The sequence below is a fragment of the Neopsephotus bourkii genome, unplaced genomic scaffold, assembly GCF_033783945.1.
Source record: "Neopsephotus bourkii isolate Nb327-2 ecotype Australia unplaced genomic scaffold, CSIRO-AGI_Nbou_v1 NB_838, whole genome shotgun sequence".
Lineage (NCBI taxonomy): Eukaryota > Metazoa > Chordata > Aves > Psittaciformes > Psittacidae > Neopsephotus > Neopsephotus bourkii.
This window is the reverse complement of record NW_026901334.1, coordinates 3,003,372-3,022,821: the sequence shown is the minus strand read 5'-3', so window position 1 is coordinate 3,022,821 and position 19,450 is coordinate 3,003,372. Positions and strand designations below refer to the sequence as shown.

The following is a 19,450-nucleotide window of genomic DNA, read 5'->3' as shown; positions in this document are numbered from 1 at the left end:
AAGAACACCTCTAGCCTGGGTTAGAAACTGCTAAGAGGTGAGACTCGACCGTCTCAGCCACTTGCCTATTAGACAGGACATCCTGGCAGCCTTTTAATGGGTGAGGACACAGGAGGACTCTGCAGCAAGAACCAGCTAGCTTCCCACAAGTTTCACTTTGTATTCTCCTCTGCCAGGTCCCCAGATCTCGAGATCCAAACCTCAGAACAGAGCTCACAAGAACAATGCAAGAGCATCTCTGCTGAAACGACTGAGAGGGGCAGAGCACAAACCCTGCGGGACGGGGCTTGATGCAGACTAGAAGCAGCTCTACTTTGTGAGAAACATTTAATTCAACACAATGAGTTACAAGAGGAGAGAGATTTACAGGATAATAACCGTAACAGACCGTTCAAAAAGGAAAACAGTTCCCACTGCCTGCAGTACCAGGTAAAGTTCCCCGAGGCAATAATACCTGGCAGAGCAGGAATGAAGCACAATTCAGTCTTCTTGCAGTACTCCAAATGAGCAGTATCAAAGAAGTTTGTATTTTCAAACCTTTATGAAAAGAGTTAGTACAATAGCAATCACTTTGGCATGGGCTATTTTTCAAGGAGCTTAAACCTATTCCAATCACTAAGCTGAGCTACTCCCAGAGGTTATTACTTTCCAGGCAATTCCCCTGGTCCCCTGCTATCGCTGCTAACCATTCTTACATGATAAAGGCTCTGGGAGCTACTTTCTTCCCCAAGTTTGGGGATACCAACAACTTGTACAATTGTTCAGTGGCACAACATTGAACCCACCACTTTATACCATACTGTCAGCTGAAATGTCCACGCATGAATCATGCAATGGATACCCCAAGACTAAAATAACTTTTGTAACCAGTCAACCCATTCTCTGAGCTATAAACTCTCATCTTTGTCCCTTCTCCCTATCCTCCCTCCCCAGATAAACCCATTTTTAGCCACAAGTTACCCCAATATGCTCACAGATGTACTAAAAGAAACTGAGGAATCAATCAAGGTACCCATGGTGAAGCCAAATACTTATAAACACATTAAGGCAGGTTTCACATCATTTCGGTTTTGGACACAAAATGCTGGTCACTTCACTGCACATGCAAATAAGAAAGATTTAATACTTAATAAAAAGCTTTAAATTCGTTTTCAGGTTATCAATTATAGAAAAATCAACCTTTTTCCTTTCTTGTTTTAAAAGAGGTCAGAACATTACTGCACACGAAAGCAGATGTGTAGACACACCTATTGAAATGGATCCCCTTCCCCCTGCACACACAGGAACGGAGGTCGGGGCTCTTGGCACCAGAAAAGAAAGGAGGAAGTTTTCCTCACTGTCAGTCAGAAATGAGTCATTCTCCCATTCCAAGTTGAGAAGTTCCTTCTGACTGGACTTAAACCAAAGCAAAATACACCTCAGAGCGGGTATATTCACCTCCCAAACTCTATGCAGCTATGCCTGGACATACACACAACTCCGTATCAAAAACGGGCACAGGAGTGCATTGAGTGTGATGCTGGAGCCAACTACAAAAACAACTGCCATTGATGTAAGCCCAATTCCTCAAGTGTATCTTCCCCTACTAAACAAAACCTCGGCTGGAAGAGACACTGGCAGGTCATCTCCAAGACCAATATGGTCTTGCGAGGAAAAGGAAGTTCAATGGCCTGAATTGACACATGGAATGACAATCCACAACACAAAATGACCTCCCTAAAGTTAGTTACAAACAGGTAGCCTACAGCAGAGTAGCCAAGGAGTGAAACAGCATCTCCTCTCACTTGTGTTAGAGAGCAAATGGTTTCTACGGGTCTTTGTTAAAGGTACTTGGATAGAAAAGCTTAAAAATTTATCACCTATCACTGACTGACCCACCAAAAAACTTTAAAGTAGTAATAAAAAAAAAAAAGACATAAAATTTGGTTCCTAGAATTTTACCTCCCACTGTTTTAGATTCCGTTATTCCCTCCCACTTTCGCATTCCTGATTACCCTACCCCTTTAGAAAAAGGAGGGGGAGTAGAGTTTAGTCAAGTTCCATCTTCAAAACTACCCAGCAATCACTGAGCCATCAGCTTCTCAACGTCTCCTGATGTGGACATCAAAATGCTCCTTGGTACAGTTGGGTTGGTGGTGCAATGTACTCGGCAGACACTCTTGGCTTTGTGAATAGTTGTGCTGACCCTGCTGATAGGGTTTATACTGGGAATTCTTGCATGGAACTCCCTAGGAGAAGAAAAACAACAAGATCTTGTGAGTCAATGAGAACTTTGTATATCTTTATAGCAAGTGAGCCCTTAAAAGCATAAAGGAGCATTGCCATAACATATCCATTTCTTTATCTGCTGTTTTCACCTTCAGCAGACAGTTTGTTCTGGTTCCTTGCTGTTGCCAGACCTTTGTAGTAGGAAGGAATGCAAGACACTCACTGTCCAAATAAGCTACTGTTAGGGTGACGGTGAAACAGGAGAACAGAGAGAGCCCAAATATAGGACAGTGTCTCCCAAAGGCAAAACAGATTTCACATTACAACCAACCTGGCAGCCTGAAGGACTGCTTACCAAAATCACTCCTTCTGCTACCTGAAATACAGCTGCCACTCCCTACAAAGGGGCTTTTCCTTTCTTCCTTTTCCTCTTCCACATTCTTGACTCTTCCCTTATGGGCTCTGGAGGGTACATGACAAAGCACACAGGGTATTAGCTATCCTATTTCAGTGACAGAACACTGTCTGGCTTTAGGCTAAAACTTAATATGATCAGGATTTAAAAATCAGTGAATTCTGTTTCCACCTCACTGCGTGAGCTCCACTGATGATACATACAGTGCTCCTGGGGTTACAAAGGAACACAGCAAGGAAAACCTGATTCATAGCACAGTGCACTGACACAGAATCCCAGACTGGTTTGGATTAGAAGGGACCTTAAAGCTCACCCAGTTCCAACCCCTGCCACAGGCAGGGACCCCTTCCACTAGAGCTGCTTGCTCCAAGCCCCTGTGTCCAACCTGGCCTTGAGCACTGCCAGGGATGGGGCAGCCACAGCTTCTCTGGGCACCCTGTGCCAGCGCCTCAGCACCCTCACAGGGAAGAGCTTCTGCCTAAGAGCTCAGCTCAATCCCCCCTCTATCAGCTGTCCTACCTAGTGCAACGCACAGGGGAACTTCTGTTGGTGTGTCTTGACTTGGCCTTGCACATCTGCTTCTTTCTGCATCGCTACACATGCGTCATTCAGAGCTATTCTGGTTTACAAGACAATAAACCAAAAATTCTAGTTGCACCTTTAAAAGGTTCCACTGCACAAATGAAAGCCAGAGCTATACCTGAAGGCAAGAAGCAAGCCCTTTGTGACACTTTCAAGGGATGCATAATATGAAAGCATGTTTCAGTGTAACAGCAGTAACTGCAGGATTCACAGTCTTACACTTCTCAGCTGTTTCCAAGTGTTGAAGGTGTATGGTCCTCTTTTACTTTCAGTTTACCAGTTCTCACCACATAGGAAGTTTTTTAGCCTCCTCCCTCTTTGGATGCTTGCCTTTGGTCAGGTTGCTTTTTCCTAACTTTCTACAAACACTCCTTAAAAAACTTCCACAAAGATGCTCTCTAATACTGCCCGAATGAAAACAAGTCCTAAAAATGCAAAAGTGAGAGAAAAAGGCAGGCAAGGGGAGAGATGGACTCTGTCCTTTCTGCCCACCCTGTCCTCCTGCCTAACAAAGGAAGTAATAAATAAATAGGGGGCAAACTGACATCACAAGGCAAATGTTTAGGAAGCCAATCCATTTTCAAGGCAGAATCCTTCCAGTGATTACATACACATCCTGGTTACACATTTAGCATACCTGATGTAGACAGAAGGCCCAGAAAACTCCATGTGCACTCACCAGACATTACACACACATCAAAATACTTCATTTTGCTACCTGAAAGCATGCCTACTCTACCTTTTAAAGTGCATGCTAAAGAGCAAAGATGTGTAAATTTGTACCAAATATACACCAAGATTCCTCCTGAAAGCATTTCTGCTTTCAGTGAAGTACTGTTTAAGGTAAGAAAGGATGCTGTCACATTACCTGGACTATACATTCTCCATCTCCTGGTCATGGTCCTGCTCCTCCTCCTCCTCTTCCTCTTCTCCTTCTTCCTCCCCTCCTTCTTTCTCTGAAGGAGCTTCCCCATCTCTTGCTATTTCTTCTACATGGGCAAGCATGTCAGCCATCAGGGCTTCCTCCAGCCTCTTTCGCACTTGCTGCACCAGTTCCTCTTGTTTCCTACCCCAAATTAATGAACACTGACATCAGTCCTCAAAGCTGTCTCTTTCCAGGGAAAGGAAGCTTAAATCCCTCATATATGAAGCTGGACAGACAAATCCATTTTTAATTCAGGCTGAAATCTGCATAACCTAACAGCTGACTCAAGACTTCCAATTCCTAGTAGTAATATTAATTGAAACAAGAAGAAGTCAGCCTACCCTGCTCAGATTGCCAAAAATGAGACTGGAGAAGGTTAGTTTCCAACCATTTCAATCTTTTCTTGTTCTTTTTCCTTGTGAGTCACTACCTTATATTTTACAGCTCCTTTTCTGTCAAAAGTCATAGTGAAGGGAAGAAGTGATCGACAATCAGTGGCTCACAGGACTTGTATTTCATCTCAGCCACAGGAAATCATGACCAGACCATTTTCCTGGTCATTCTTGTATAAATCAAGCACTACAATAAAGTCATCCTGTAACTCAAGATTTATCAGTCCAACAGTCAAAAGTCCTATCTTTAAACACTGTTAGTGTACACACAGTAGTATGCTCTCAGTCTCTTTGGTATAGGCAGTCCCCCACTGAGCTTAAAGCTTAATTTGACCATTCCTGATTTAGTGATAGAATTCATTACTGAAAGCAAGCTACACCTAAGTGAACTGCACCCTTATTTGCTGCCACTGCAGCAGTTAAGCACTCTTAGTTGGTCTTGTGCTGACACAGAGCAAGGTGAAGAGAATCCAATTGCAGTATTAAGGCTTTCTCTCTGACTCCTTCTTTGCTTAGAGGTGCCTTCATCAAGATTACTCCAATTGAGACACCTTCTTCAATAAAAGGATACATGTCCAAACAAATATGAATCTGAAACGTCAGAGGAACTAAGCAGGGTCAAAATAAAGGCCTATAATTACATGCCTGTAGGAGACCATCCTCATGTGACAGTTTTTAACTCCTCTAATAAAGAGGCATTCACATTCATTCAGCAAGCCATAGTGCTCCAGCACACTTTAAAACTTGTCATTGGAGAAAAACCTCACAAACCTCCCCCCCAAAAACCCCAAACCCCAAGCAAAGGCACTGTTTGACCACAAGAAACCTTATTCCAAGACAGTTAGGTGGTATCTCTAGTTAATACCTAATATCTTCGTCTGTCACCATAAATGCTTTGCAAAGGGGCTGTGAGGTGTTGAGCCAGACTCCAGGATTCTTCTCTACAGCTGCAGACAGCTGTCCAGTGATGGGCATAGTGCTGGTGTGCAGAGCACTAGCTATGGCAGAGAGCAGGGTTTCATCAGTGCATCCAGGTCCAACCCCTGGAAATGGGAGGGAAAGGGATAATCAACACTACACAAAGACAAAGAACAGCAAATCAGGACAACGGTGGTATTTAAATATTAATGGCAAAGCAGGTACTGTCATTTAGCAAGCTAACACAACGCACATCTCAGTCCTAAACACTTCTAACAGCACCTGTACAGCCCTCTCCAAGGCAGTTTAAACCAACAGCACTGCTGAGCGCTGGGGAACAAGGTCAACCTCAACACCTTCACATCACCGCTGACTGGTATCAAAATGCCACCCCTGGAGTGAAGGACAGACTGATTACCTTGTAAACCTTTTGGCAGGTCCATTGTTTTCACCAGCTCCTCTGCAATGTCAAAAGCATTCAGTCCACTTAATTTCTTCTCCCAGAAGAGCTGACATCAAAGAAAGCATTTATTGGCACAAAGCAGAAATGGAATTGACAACTACACCAAGCAACTGCTTCCTATCAAGAGAGGGAAGAACACTGCTGCAGACAATTCTGTATTGGATTTCCTATGGAAGGGGTCTGCCACAGGGAGCAAGCCTCACTGCCAGTCCCACAACAACTCTCTGTCCTGGTGTACTGCCTTGAGAGAGACTTTCTCTTCCTCCAGAAGCTGTCAATATCTAAATGCCACTGAGCCCACTGCACTTTCCCAATTACCAGCTCCCAGCAAGGGAAGGGACAGTCACAGCCAAACACAGAGGCTGGAGTTTCAAATAGGTGAAGTTTAAGCCAGCACTGCTTTCACGTTTGGAAGAACCATCTGGAGCCTGCTGACCAGGGGTTAAAATGCACTGCAGTCCAGCCAAGCAGTTTAAAGCTGTAATTTAACAGGTTCTTAGACGTATCATGCAGAGAAAGATGCAAGCAAGAAAGAGCAAGTCTGCTCTATTCTATGCTATAGAATAAATACATAAACCAATGTGTGTGTGTGTATTACACATACAGTATATACATATTTACTTTCTATAAACACATACACACACAAAAACCTCTACAGGACTTTCTCAGAGAATAGATTCCAATGCTGTCCTAAAAAAGAGAAAGGATTACACATGGAAAGCACAAGCAGAACTGAGGAAGCTGCATTACAACAAGTAGTAACACGAGCAGCAAAACTACACAGGTTAGATTATACCAGCTCTGTGCAATAGGGCTGATGTCTGCTGTCTAACAAATTGCATTCACATGTCAACCTGTACTCACAGATCAATCTCTTCCCTAACAGGGATACAAATCTCTTTTGCATATCAACATCGTATCTTGAGCATCCTTTTATTGGCTTCACAAGCCAAGGGGTTTATAGGAATAGCAGCAGCACTGAATACGCATGCTCTGCTTCCTTAGGAAGCCATGCTAAAATTCCCCCAACCTGTTCAAACAACAACCAACCCCAACCACCCAACTCTATTTCAACCAGCATCTATCTCACACTTCAGAAAGGTAAGGTTTAAGTCTGCAGAAAAGGTTTCCAACAGAAGATGACAGTAGCTTATGGGGCATTTTTACTACCCTGTACTGAAATCACTTCTTGGAATGTTACCTTTTAATTCCACTAGAGCTGCAAGAGTTTAAAATGATAATTGGTACCAATGACAGCATCTGAACACACCAGTGAAGCTGAACTCATTTCCAAACGTTATAGAGATGGACTCAATACAGCAAAGGATTTGTAGAATCCCTGATGTGAACTCTGCTGGGGCTGTCCTGTCAGCTCCAGGTAATGAGAACGGAATGAGAATGCCTGCCAAAGGCTGCTTTGAACGGGTACATCTCATTTGACCAGTGCCCAAATTCAAAGCCACCCTTGTCATAAGCACACTTTTTACATCCTTTCACTAGATTAAACGAAGCTGAAAGATTTCCTTTCATTTTGGTGTATTCACTTGCTTGCAAATACACAGGATGGCAAGAAAACCACTTTGATTTTGTATTAATAATGACACTGCAAGTGAATTTATGATCTTATTCATACAGTAGTTAGCTACTATACTAATGATATACACATCTGAGAAAAAGGCCCATGCAGGGGGTACAATCCCTTGCCCTACATCACAGACACCACATTGTCTGTGGTCTGTACAGGAAAAGGGATTTCTTGAAACAGTGATTCTCATTCCAGTGCAAGTGGCCTCTGAAATGGTTCCAAGCTCTGCCAAAATTCAGAGATAAGACTTCATTTCAGCATTCAAGGAAATGAAGGCTTAACTACAACAGAGCAAAGGTTGGGGTCTAGTTACAGAACACAGTGCAGACAGCGTATTAAATACATATTGGAAATGGGTTTTGTTCTGATTTTAAAAGCTGGGAGCACTGTATTATTGTTTCTGAAACATCAGAGACCTCAAATCATCACAGACTATGTGTTCAGCATCACCAAGTTAAAGTGGTTTATTCCAGGCCCCTTCCAGCACCAAAACCAGGAACGTTCTTAGTTCTGGAGAAGCAGCTGCTAAACCACAAGCCTTACCTGCCGGGGCTGGTCCACAGCTTTCTGAGGATCACTTTTCACCTTGTTGCTGGGATGGTTTGTGATCTTTGTGACCGGCTGTTTGAAGATGGAGGCGGTCTGTCTGACAGGCAGCGCTGTGTTCAAGTCAGGCTTGCCCTACAAATTTCAAGCAAAATGAAGGGAAAAGCCCACAAAAAGAAGGATTTTCAGTTTGCTAAAATGCTGCTACAGCCATAAAGATGTGCAGCAGGGAAAAGAAGAGTGCATGGACTTCAAAACTGGCCTGATCTCAAGCTATACGAGTTCAACTGCTAAAAACGTGTAACTACACTCAAATCTTGCCTTAGACCTATACAAATTAAAGTTCTCCACTCTTTCACATTCTATTTAACATACCCGCCTTGTCTCTAAAGTGGTGGTTACAAAGCAGATGTTGATTCCCCTTTTACAAGGGGTTCCATGGAAAAGACAAGGGGTGATGGGCACAAGTTACTCCTACAGAGATTCTGACTGGGCACAAGAGGAAAAAGCCTTTCACCATGAGAGCAGCCAGGCAGTGGAATAACCTCCCCAGGGAACTCGTGGACTCTCCAACACTGGGCACTGTTAAGATTTAGCTGGACAGGTCTACTCTAGGTCCTGCTTGGCCTTTGTTTGGTCTGGATGACCCTTGAGGTCCCTTCCAACCTAGGATCCTGTGATTAGTTTATACCCATTGGTTTTATACCCATTTGGACAGGATTTAGGAGCCAGAAGACCAAGCTTGCACTTTGACAAGCCACTAAACCAAAAGATTTTGACATCATATTAAGAAGAAAAACTAAGTGGGGTTTAGAAACCCTTTTGTGAATTCAGAAACCATTCTAAACCATTCTGCTTCAACCCAGCTGTGGATGCCACTGAACAAATCAATACAGCTGAAACCTTGATAGCTTTTTTTTACCTTCTTAACAAGACCCAGTTTCCAAACAGAGCCCATAACCATCAAATCTTCACCATCTGACTGCACTTTATATCAGTGAAAACATAGGAACACTGTTCCTTGCTCCAAGATCTAACATGCAAGCCTTGAAAATGGCTGCAGGACACACTCTGTTCTTGGGGATGCAGACACCGCGTCTGCTCAACATATTTATTCATGAGATGTAGAAGAGATGTATTCAGGCCAAATATAATTCTGAACCATCTGTGTGCTAATTCACTTAGAAGCCAATGACAACCACTTGTACATTGACTAGAAGGACTGGGCAGCATTTTTAGCCTATGAGATGTGTGTGAGCTGCTGGTCTCTGCAGCAAGGCATGCTGTTCCCCAAGTGGCACTCCAGCACCCAGCACTGTAAATGCTCCAATCACTCCAATGATGATGATGATTCTTGACTGGTTGACATATATAGAAAATAAGCATTCTGCTCTTCCCCACAGTTCATGTTTAGGTGCACAGACACAAGCTTTTGGGTTCTGAAAAGCTTTCAGTGTACAATGAAGCTACCCAAGAATAACTTGACCCAGTCTATCGAGACCAGCACTTATACTGGTAGTTTTGTCTAAACCTGCATCAGAATTACCACGTGCCAAACACAGACTCTCTTATTTTGCTCTACAAATAGGCCTTGCCATCCTCTTGCCTCTTTAGCTTTTTGGCACCCTCCTTAGATCAATTCCAAAGCCGAGACACCAGCATGGCCTATAACAGCTCTAGGGAGGGCCTCATCCTCTAAGGATGCCTCCTCCCCAAAAGCAAACAGCAGAGCAGAGCAGAGCTGCTGCACAGCCACAGGACTCAGCTGGAGGTCTGGGGCTCTGGAGAAGACTGTGCTGGATCTTCTCCAGAATAGATCCAGAGAGGGGATCTCACACTCCAGGGTGAAGAGAGAAAGATGCCAGCCCTCTCTCCAAGCCTTCTGTACAGGAGATTTAGCAGTACCACAATATTCTTGCATGGCATCACCCTGGTGTCCTGGGTTCAGCAGCAGCAGTCATTTTCTCCTTTTTAGTGCTGGTGCAGTGCTGTGCTTTCAACTTTAGCCTGAGACCAACGCTGATAACACACCAATGGTTTTAGCTGTTGCTATGTAATGCTTACTCCGACCAAGGACTTCTCAGTCTCATGCTCTGCCAGTGAGGAGGGGCAGAGACAGAACACCTAACCCAAGCTAAAGGGGTATTCCATCCCACAGCACGTCATGCTCAGGATAGAAACTGGGGGGAGCTACCCAGAAGGCCCAGATCACTGCTCGGGTGGTGAGCAATTGTATTGTGCATCACTTGTGTTTACTGCTTTCTTTTCCTTTTCCCCTTTTAGTTTTATATCCTCTCCCCTTATCATTATTAGTGGTGGTAGCAGAAGTGGTTTTGTGTTATACCTTAGCTACTGAACTGCTCCTATCTCAACCCATGGAATTTATATTCTTTCAATTCTCCTCCCCATCCCTCTGGGAGATGGGGGAGAAAGAAAGGGGGAAGTGAGCAAGTGGCTGCATGGTTTTGAGTTACCGGCTGGACTTTAAACCAGGACACCTGGAATGATGAGTGAATTGAGGTTACCTGTCCAGCTCCCCATAACAGAGATGTTCTCTCATACAACCCCAGTTCCACACATGGATTCCAAAATGGAATCACAGCTCTTGTCCCGAGAGGCAGCCTGGCCACTACGACAGCAGATGGAAAGGGGAAACCTGCCACGGCATCACAGTCTTACCTTGGCTTGGTTGGAACAGTCATAGCGCATCCTCTGCCTGTTCTTGTTCATTTTATTCATCAGCATTTTTCCTGTGCGGAAATCAAAGGTGCCCAGGTCCATGGAGCTGCCCAGGTAACGCGCCAGCTGCGGCTTGCTCCGGAACTTCTTACCACTTGGGCTGAGGAAACACAGGAGAGAAACACCAAGGGGAATGAGAACCCTCTGGATTTCATCCCACCACTCACTGCAGTGCAGAACAGGCAGGTTTCACCCCCTTCATGAGAACCAGCATGTGCTGAACTGCCAGAATGAAGCTCACGTTTAACTCTAAACGGATATTCTTGCTTTCCTATTAACTCCTCCTCGTGATTACTGTGGAAGAGACACATTAAGTGAGACCACGTTAAAATGCTTTTTGTGCATAAAGAAGATCCAGAGCAGGTATAAAGGAACACAGCGTAATTCACACCACAACCAGTAGGGCAGATACTGGCACAGAAGTACATACCACTGCTGTCTCAAATAATAAATGCATTTTCAAGCAGAATTTCTTCTCCCAAGAGTGTTATATATGACCAGGACCACAGTCATCTCCTTGGGCTCCTTCCCCCCCACCCCTTCCCCCTTGAATAGCACAATCAGGTTTGATTACAAGTCTTTGGTACCATTTGGAACACTTCAGGACTGCACAGCAGTAAGGAGAAAGAAAAGTTAATCAGTGACAAGCTGCAAAATAAAGAATGACAAAGCTTAAGTGATGCAAAGATAAAGGGCAAAACCTTGGCAAACTGTCCATTAACTGCAGAACAGAAGGGAGATTCTTTTCAAACACCTGGTTTCACATGAAGGACTGCAGTCTGGGAAGCAGGCACAGGTTACTCCAGCTCCTTGTTGGGTTCTGGTTGGTTTTTAGTAACATAACCTAACCTTTTGCACCACCACAGTAAGTGCTGCTAGCTAAACACTCTTCATGCATAAAGCAGAAGTAAGTCACTGTGCTGTGATTACACAGACAATAAGCACAGTGTAGCTCTCCCTAGGAAAGTAGTGGACTCCCCAAACACTGGACACTTAAGATTTGGCTGGAGTCAGAGAAAGCCCCAGGGAGATGTTACAACAACACCTAAAGGTGTTCCAGTGCCTGAAGGGGCTGCAGGGAACCTGAAGAGGGGCTTGGGACAAGGGCCTGTAGGGACAGGCCAAGGGGAATGGCTTGAACCTGCCCGAGGGGAGACTGAGCTGAGCTCTTAGGCAGAAGCTCTTCCCTGTGAGGGTGCTGAGGCACTGGCACAGGGTGCCCAGAGAAGCTGTGGCTGCCCCATCCCTGGCAGTGCTCAAGGCCAGGTTGGACACAGGGGCTTGGAGCAAGCTGCTCCAGTGGAAGGGGTCCCTGCCCGTGGCAGGGGTTGGAGCTGGAGGAGCTTTAAGGTCCCTTCCAACCTAAACCAGGCTGGGATTCTGTGGAATGCACAGTTAACCACATGGGGAAATAATCCATCTTTAGAGGGTAGGGAGAAGGGAAGGAAACTTATCACTGGACATTCCTCAGCTAGACCAGTTCACTATGAAGCTGCACGAACACTCAGGCCAGCAGACAACACAGAGAGGTGCAATCACTGGACAGTAACAGAGCCTGGGTCCAGTCTCAAATGTGAAACCACTTGTACAAATGTGAATGGAGTTATATGCCTCAAGCAGAAAGAGGAATAACCAGCTACAGCAGCTTTTAGGCCAGACCCATCACTGCTGTCAGTGAAGCCAAGAAGAGAAACTCCTGCTACATGTAGAAGATGACACTGCTTCCTCTGCTAAGATCTGCAGCTCCAGTTTATGGTTTAGTGTCTAGTAATTGTTAAACCAATACATTACAATAAATGGTGCGTTCAAAAGCTCAGTGTAACTTCCAGAACAATACACTCAGAGACAGGATTTGAAATGAACACAGCCCTTCAGCTTTTATGTTTAGTGTGTGCTCTAGGAATTTGGCAAAGGATCTGAAAAGATGCTCAAAATGTCTAAAATAAACCCACCTGAAGTGACTCAGAGTCCTGTCTCTTCCTGGGGAAGCTTGGCCCAAAGGAAAAGCACTGAAAAGTTCAGAAGAAAAACTTTTAGTGTGATTATGTCTTGAATAAAAGGCAATCCCATCTGGAATCCTCTGGAACAGCAGCAGGGCAGGGAACAAAGCTACGACTCAAAGCCATCAGTGAGCACCAAGAGAAGGGAAGTGGCTGGAGCGCTCTGGAGCTCCTGGGGTACCTCTGGCAGGAGCATGCTTGGGAGGACACAGCCATAGAGGGCATCACAGACACCTGAGATGGTCAAACTCGGGATGGGGAAAGGAGTGGGGAGCAGCCAAACAGCCCACATAGGTGAGCAGCAGCACTGCCTACTGCATGTCATGACACATAGGACCAGCAAACCAGCATTTATGAACTCTGAACGCCGTTCCCATGCTTGTGTGCCCTTTAAATGTCACAAATCCACCGGACTGATCTCCTTCCACTCCAGAGCAAAAGCTCTGGTTTCATACACAAAGACTCTGAAGAGAGAGGTCCAAAGCTGTGAACCCCAACCTCTTCTAACCAGCACCACTGGCACCGATACCATGAGCACGCTGCGCTTGGCTCCTGTGTTCAGGTCTGTCCCACTTCACCCTGATAGGAGGAGCAAGGCAACTGCAAACTGCACTCACTTTTCCATGCTCCTCCATCTAAAGCTCTGAGACATCACCCCCTTGAGCTGCCCGCCTCAGCACCAACAAAAGGGACCCAAAGAAGCCCAAGGGGAGGCACGACCAAACCCAAGCCCCCCTCACTTGTTATCCAGACTTTATAGGGGCTCAGATGAAGCTGAATGCGTGGTGGCCTCTTGCCAGGTGCCTGCTGCTCTCCATATGCAGCTCACCCTTTGTTTCCTGCTTTAGAGTCTTAAGGAGCCCAGGCCCTCTCCCCTCCTCCCTCATTACACAGTCTCCTCCCCTCCACTCTCCCCATTTCGCCTATAGAGGACCTGCATAACTTCGAAAGCAAGAGACAAAAGACAACAGAAACCCACCCTGAACAAACCCAGACACCGCCTGCCTGCTAAAGAAATGGAGACAGGGATAAAAAGGGTGATCAGGAACACGTGCCCAAAGCCTCACTCCCTCGGCGGATGGGTGACAAACAATGCAAACTGTTCCTTCCCCACTCTGTTTCAGTTGTGATCCCTCCTTCGTGCTGCTGCAAGAGTCCCAGCCTCCCTCCACTGCACTTCTGAGGTCTGCTCCAGGCAAAGCCAGGCACCCTATGGGTGTGGAACACCCCAACACTGTTTCCTTGGGAGAGATGTGATCCCTGGGACACCACATGCACTGCCAGTGTCCTTCCCTTGCAGCATCTTCCCGTTATCCCTGGCTGCATCTGCATCACGTCCTACCCCAAACCCCAGCAACTTACTGCAAGATCTTTGTGGTCCTTCCAACCCAAACCATTCTGTGAACGTGGTTATCCCAGGGCAGGCTAGCACACACATACAGCTGCCACCCATGCACAGAAAACGCACCGGTGTGAACAAGCAGAACCAGGTGACTTCTCCCAGCTGTGACAAGCCAGCCCACATCTGCACACATCTGCACAGCAGCATCTCCCCACCCCTCCATAAATCACAGAATCAGCAAGGTTGGAAAAGAGCTTTAAGCCCATCCAGTCCAACCCTTACCCCATCAGTGCCAGGGCCACCCCTAACCCATGGCACTGAGGCCTCGTCTCCACACTGTGTGAACCCTTGCAGGGCCGGTGCCTGCAGCCCTGCCCTGGGCAGCCTGTTCCAATGCCTGAGCACCCTCTGGGGCAGGAATTGTTCCTCAGCTCCATCTAAACCTCCCAAACGTGTGCCCATGGCTCCACACAAGCAGCCTTGGGGAACTGAGCTGTCCATTGCCACCACCCTCATCCCAAGCGATGCTCATGCGCTCATGGAGGCTCCACGCTTAAGGGGTTGCTTTGTTGAGGGGTTGGAGCTCTGACCACACACACACACACAGAACAAACCCCAAAGTCCTCAAAAGAACAAAACAGAAAGAATTTGGACACACATAAAATCCCTCAAACTTCCAGAGCCCTAAAGAAGCACCCAAGCAGCAATCCCAGAAGAGGAACGAGCCCAGATCTCACCAGCCCTGTTTGTAAGGCTCATCTCAACCACCATTAGAGCTCCCCTGGGGAAGCTGGGGTTCAATCACCACAACCTACAAAAAGCAATGGATGGCCCAGTAAAAGCACTTTCCTCTGCAGTTAAAAACATCCTTGGGGGTTAAAAACCTCTTCAGCTTTCTCCAGGTCACAACAAAACCAGCTTCACCCAAGAGAGCCTTCCAGAACAGCCGTGTCAATGACTCCTGGGAGCAGAGATCCCAAACTTCTCAGACACTTGGTCATGGAACCTCCAGCAGAAAAACACCAGGAAAGCAAGCAAGAGAAAGCAGCAGTGAACTGTCCTTCCCCCAGGTGAGAACACTGAGTTTGAAGGAGCCTTTGTCACCAAAACGCTCTCAAAGACCACCTACAGCCTAGTGGGTTTGCCCACCCTTCAACCACTGGCAGACAAGGGCATGCAACCCAGTTAAAAGCATTTCTGCACTGGTGAGCACTGATTCTACGAGCCCAAACATCTGCCAAAACGATGGTTTGGGAAAGGAGGAACTGCCACCTGAGCACCTCAGCTCAGCCTTAACCCTCAGAGCTGGTGACTGCACACAGGAGCACTTCCAAACCACGCGTGTACTTCCCCAACACACACTTACTGCATCCGCACATCCAAACCACGCACAGACTGTACATGGAAGCTGCACAGGGGTTCAGGAACTGCCACACGCCTGCTTCCCACTTTGAAAAATGCAAAATGCAACAGCAACCAAAAATGAACTCGGCAGGGATCTCTGTCCAAACTGATATACAGGCAAAATCCATAACTTGGGAATGAAAAAGTGCTCCTTTCCTTATACCCTCCCCTCTCTTTTTTACATTCAGCTCTGAACCCACAACCTTACAACTTTATGGATGTGGAGCGAGTCCAGAGGAGGCCATGGAGATGCTGCGAGGGCTGGAGCAGCTCTGCTCTGGAGCCAGGCTGAGAGAGCTGGGCTGGGGCAGCCTGGAGAAGAGAAGGCTCCTGAAGGGGAGACCTTAGAGCAGCTCCAGTGCCTAAAGGGGCTGCAGGAAAGCTGGAGAGGGGCTTGGGACAAGGGATGTAGGGACAGGGCAAGGGGAATGGCTTGAACCTGCCCGAGGGGAGACTGAGCTGAGCTCTTAGGCAGAAGCTCTTCCCTGTGAGGGTGCTGAGGCGCTGGCACAGGGTGCCCAGAGAAGCTGTGGCTGCCCCATCCCTGGCAGTGCTCAAGGCCAGGTTGGACACAGGGGCTTGGAGCTGCTCCAGTGGAAGGGGTCCCTGCCCGTGGCAGGGGTTGGAGCTGGAGGAGCTTTAAGGTCCCTTCACCCCAACCCATTCCATTCTATTCCACATTCTTGAATAACCAAGGGATCTTTCCAGCGCTGTTGTGTCTCCAGCAGCCGATCAAGGTCTTTCCTCCTCCCAGGCTGCAGCGGTGAAGCTGCACCTCCAGCCTCCTGCTCTCGAGGCTGCCATTCAGTGCTTCGCTCACCCCCGGCACAGGAAGCTATTCCCAGAGCCACGATCCAAGGAATGAATCCCCACACGTGCAGTTGACCGCACACATTCCACCAACCAGAAAGGCCATGATGAGAACACCTGGATCAATCCCGCTGCCCTTTTCCAGCTTCCCAATGGCCACAAACCTCATGTTTCGGCTCATGGGTGCACTGAGGCTGCCTCTCCTGTGTGCAGGATGGGTGCCTACGGCCCACCTACAGCCATGAGACATACGCTGATGTTAATGAACTCCTCCTGGCAGAGCCAGCTCCGCAGCCATGCCTCCCTCAGCAGCGATACTCAGAGGATCCGGCCGCCCTGCACTCCCATCTGTAGCATCAGGCACTGCCACAGGCAGGCAAATGCGTCCTGCTTCATCCTACCCCATTCATGGCATGGGTTGGGTTGGAAAGGACCTTAAAGCCCATCCAGTCCCAACCCCTGCCACGGGCAGGGACCCCTTCCACTGGAGCAGCTTGCTCCAAGCCCCTGTGTCCAACCTGGCCTTGAGCACTGCCAGGGATGGGGCAGCCACAGCTCCTCCGGGCACCCTGTGCCCGCCCCATTCCCTCACCTGCACACACAGAGCAGCAGAGCCCCCAGGAGGCTCCAACCGCTCCCGCCGGCCCCGGCCTCCTCACAGGCACCTCACGGAGCGCGCTCTGCCCGCACCGAGCACAAACCGCGCCGGAGGCACGAGGGGGGCTCCACCGCCTGCAGCCGCCGCGGGCACTGAGGCCATGGCGGCACCGAACCCCCCTCCATTCACCCCCCCCTTGAGCCTCCACCGCGCTCCCCTCCGGTACCGACCCCGCCGGGCCCGGCCGAGCGCTCCCACCTCTTCCGTTCCATCGCGGCCCGGGCCCGCTCCCGCCGGCTCTTCCGGCCGCCGCGCTCTCCTCCCGCCGACGGCTGTGCCGCGCTCCCACCGTTTCTTCCCTCCCCCCGCCGTCGGGCTCGGCTCGGCCCGGCCCGGCCTGACCCGATTCGGTTCGGTTCTATTCGGTTCTATTCGGCTCTACCCGGCCCGCTCCCGCCGGGCCCCAGCACCGCTCCGAGCCCTCCTCCTCCTCTCCTCCGCCTCCTCCACGCTCCGCTCGACTCCGCTCCGCCCGCCCCCGCGGCCCCGTTCCCGCCCCTCCCACCGGCTCTTATCGCTGCCGCTGGATCCCTCCGCAAGGATATAGTCCCTGCCGCCCACCGCTTGGCGGGAGTTGTGCTTATCCGGTTCCCCCCTTTCCCCGAAGCTCTCCCCGCGGCCCCGGCACCGCCGCTTTGGGCATTTTCCCCCTGCGGTCCTGGACCCGCGGGGCAGCGATCCCGGCCCGGGCAGCGGGGACACAACGGAGCGGGACCGGCACTGGCACCACCGCCGAGCCCAGACCCTTCCCGTGCAGGGAGAGGGGAAACTTGGCTGTTGAGAGAGCAGCTCCAGAACCTAAAGGGGCTGCAGGAAAGCTGGAGAGGGGCTTGGGACAAGGGCCTGTAGGGACAGGCCAAGGGGAATGGCTTGAACCTGCCCGAGGGGAGACTGAGCTGAGCTCTTAGGCAGAAGCTCTTCCCTGTGAGGGTGCTGAGGCGCTGGCACAGGGTGCCCAGAGAAGCTGTGGCTGCCCCATCCCTGGCAGTGCTCAAGGCCAGGTTGGACACAGGGGCTTGGAGCTGCTCCAGTGGAAGGGGTCCCTGCCTGTGGCAGGGGTTGGAGCTGGAGGAGCTTTAAGGTCCCTTCCAACCCAACCCAGGCTGGGGTTCTGTGATCTTTGATTTGCGTAAACCCAAGGCCCTGCGCACTTGGCTCCCGCTGTCCCCTCCACTGGAACCCACCAGAATCTGAAGTTTCTTCTCCTCTGTTGAGCCCTTGTCTTCACTGATTAGTTCATGTAATGGATGGGACATTTGGTGGGCTCATTCTGAAGAATAACCAGCTGCTAGAGCAGAGGCAATGCCAGGGTACTGGAAACAGAGGGATCACTGATCACACCTGAACTGTAACTATTTGAACAGAAATCTGCCCAAGAATCATAGCACGATTTGGGCTGGGAGCTGCTCTAAGGTCTCCCCTTCAGGAGCCTTCTCTTCTCCAGGCTGCCCCAGCCCAGCTCTCTCAGCCTGGCTCCAGAGCAGAGCTGCTCCAGCCCTCGCAGCATCTCCATGGCCTCCTCTGGCCTCGCTCCAACAGCTCCAGGTCCCTCTTGTGCTGCTGCCCCAGAGCTGGATCAGGGCTGCAGGGGGGGTCTCCCCAGAGGATGCAGATGTTTCTAATAGAGTATTTCTGGAGTCCTTCTGCTCTCCTGGAAAGAGAAACGTTAGGGATTCCAGTATTACCCTATGGTTAGAGACATCATTGGGAACGCTGCAGAAAACACAAGCAGCTCAGCAATCCCTGAAGGCCAAAGCAAGCCCGAGTCCATGTTTCTCGCAGTGCTTGCAAGGATTAAATACGGTTTCCTCCTTTAAACACCTTCTGATCTCAGGTGCTGCACACAGTGCTCTCACCGGGGCGTTGCTAAAGGTAGCCCCAGTGTGAGCAGCAGAGACAGCCAGGAGCTTTGGGCGGGTGGGCAACACAGGCAGAGCACGTTCAAGGCTTTCTGAAGGGCTCCCTCCTCTGCAGGAGCAGAGGGAACAAGCCCAGGCTTGGTGGTGTCTGAAGGCAGCAGCAGCACATTCTGCCTGTCCTGTCTGGACACGTCCAACAGGTACGAGCAGAGGCTCCCACTGTTCCAGGTCGGAGCTTCCAGCCCTGGTGAGGAGTGAGATCAGGCTGGCATCACGTCCCCTTTCAGGGTGGAAGCGGATCCATGTCGGTACCAATGTGCACAGCACAGGGCTGATGTCAAACCCACACTCTCAGTATCCCAAGGCACAGCAGCTTTGGCCTTTTGGGAGTGAAGGAGGAGCTCAGGAGCACTGCTGCAGCGAGGCAGTGGGAGAGATGGAGGCAACAGCATGGTCATCCCTGCGTACCATAAGCTTCTGCCTCATTCTGCTGGATGCAGCAGGGCAGCAAAGCATGGTTTGTATGTGAAGATTGTATTCCCTGTCCCCCAATTTGTTATCAGTGGTGATGCCAAAGCAATGCTTAAGCAATTACCCTGTTCAT

General features: G+C 49.0%; 1 protein-coding gene across 2 annotated transcripts; it reads right to left on the bottom strand.

Moving 5' to 3' along the window:
- Positions 1 to 310: 310 nt before the first annotated feature.
- On the bottom strand, positions 311 to 17,291 carry MBD3 (methyl-CpG binding domain protein 3). Of its 2 annotated transcripts, XM_061356044.1 has the most exons (8): positions 17,186 to 17,291; positions 12,726 to 12,782; positions 10,714 to 10,873; positions 8,032 to 8,169; positions 5,859 to 5,949; positions 5,388 to 5,565; positions 4,074 to 4,271; positions 311 to 2,228 (listed from the first exon to the last, which is right to left on the bottom strand). In XM_061356044.1, the coding sequence occupies exons 1-7, from the start codon at positions 17,197 to 17,199 to the stop codon at positions 4,079 to 4,081; spliced, it is 831 nt and encodes a 276-aa protein (XP_061212028.1). In that variant the 5' UTR covers positions 17,200 to 17,291; the 3' UTR covers positions 311 to 2,228; positions 4,074 to 4,078. The 2 variants fall into 2 exon arrangements, with proteins under 2 accessions (XP_061212028.1, XP_061212029.1); XM_061356045.1 differs by lacking the exon at positions 12,726 to 12,782.
- Between the last annotated feature and the right edge of the window lie 2,159 nt (positions 17,292 to 19,450).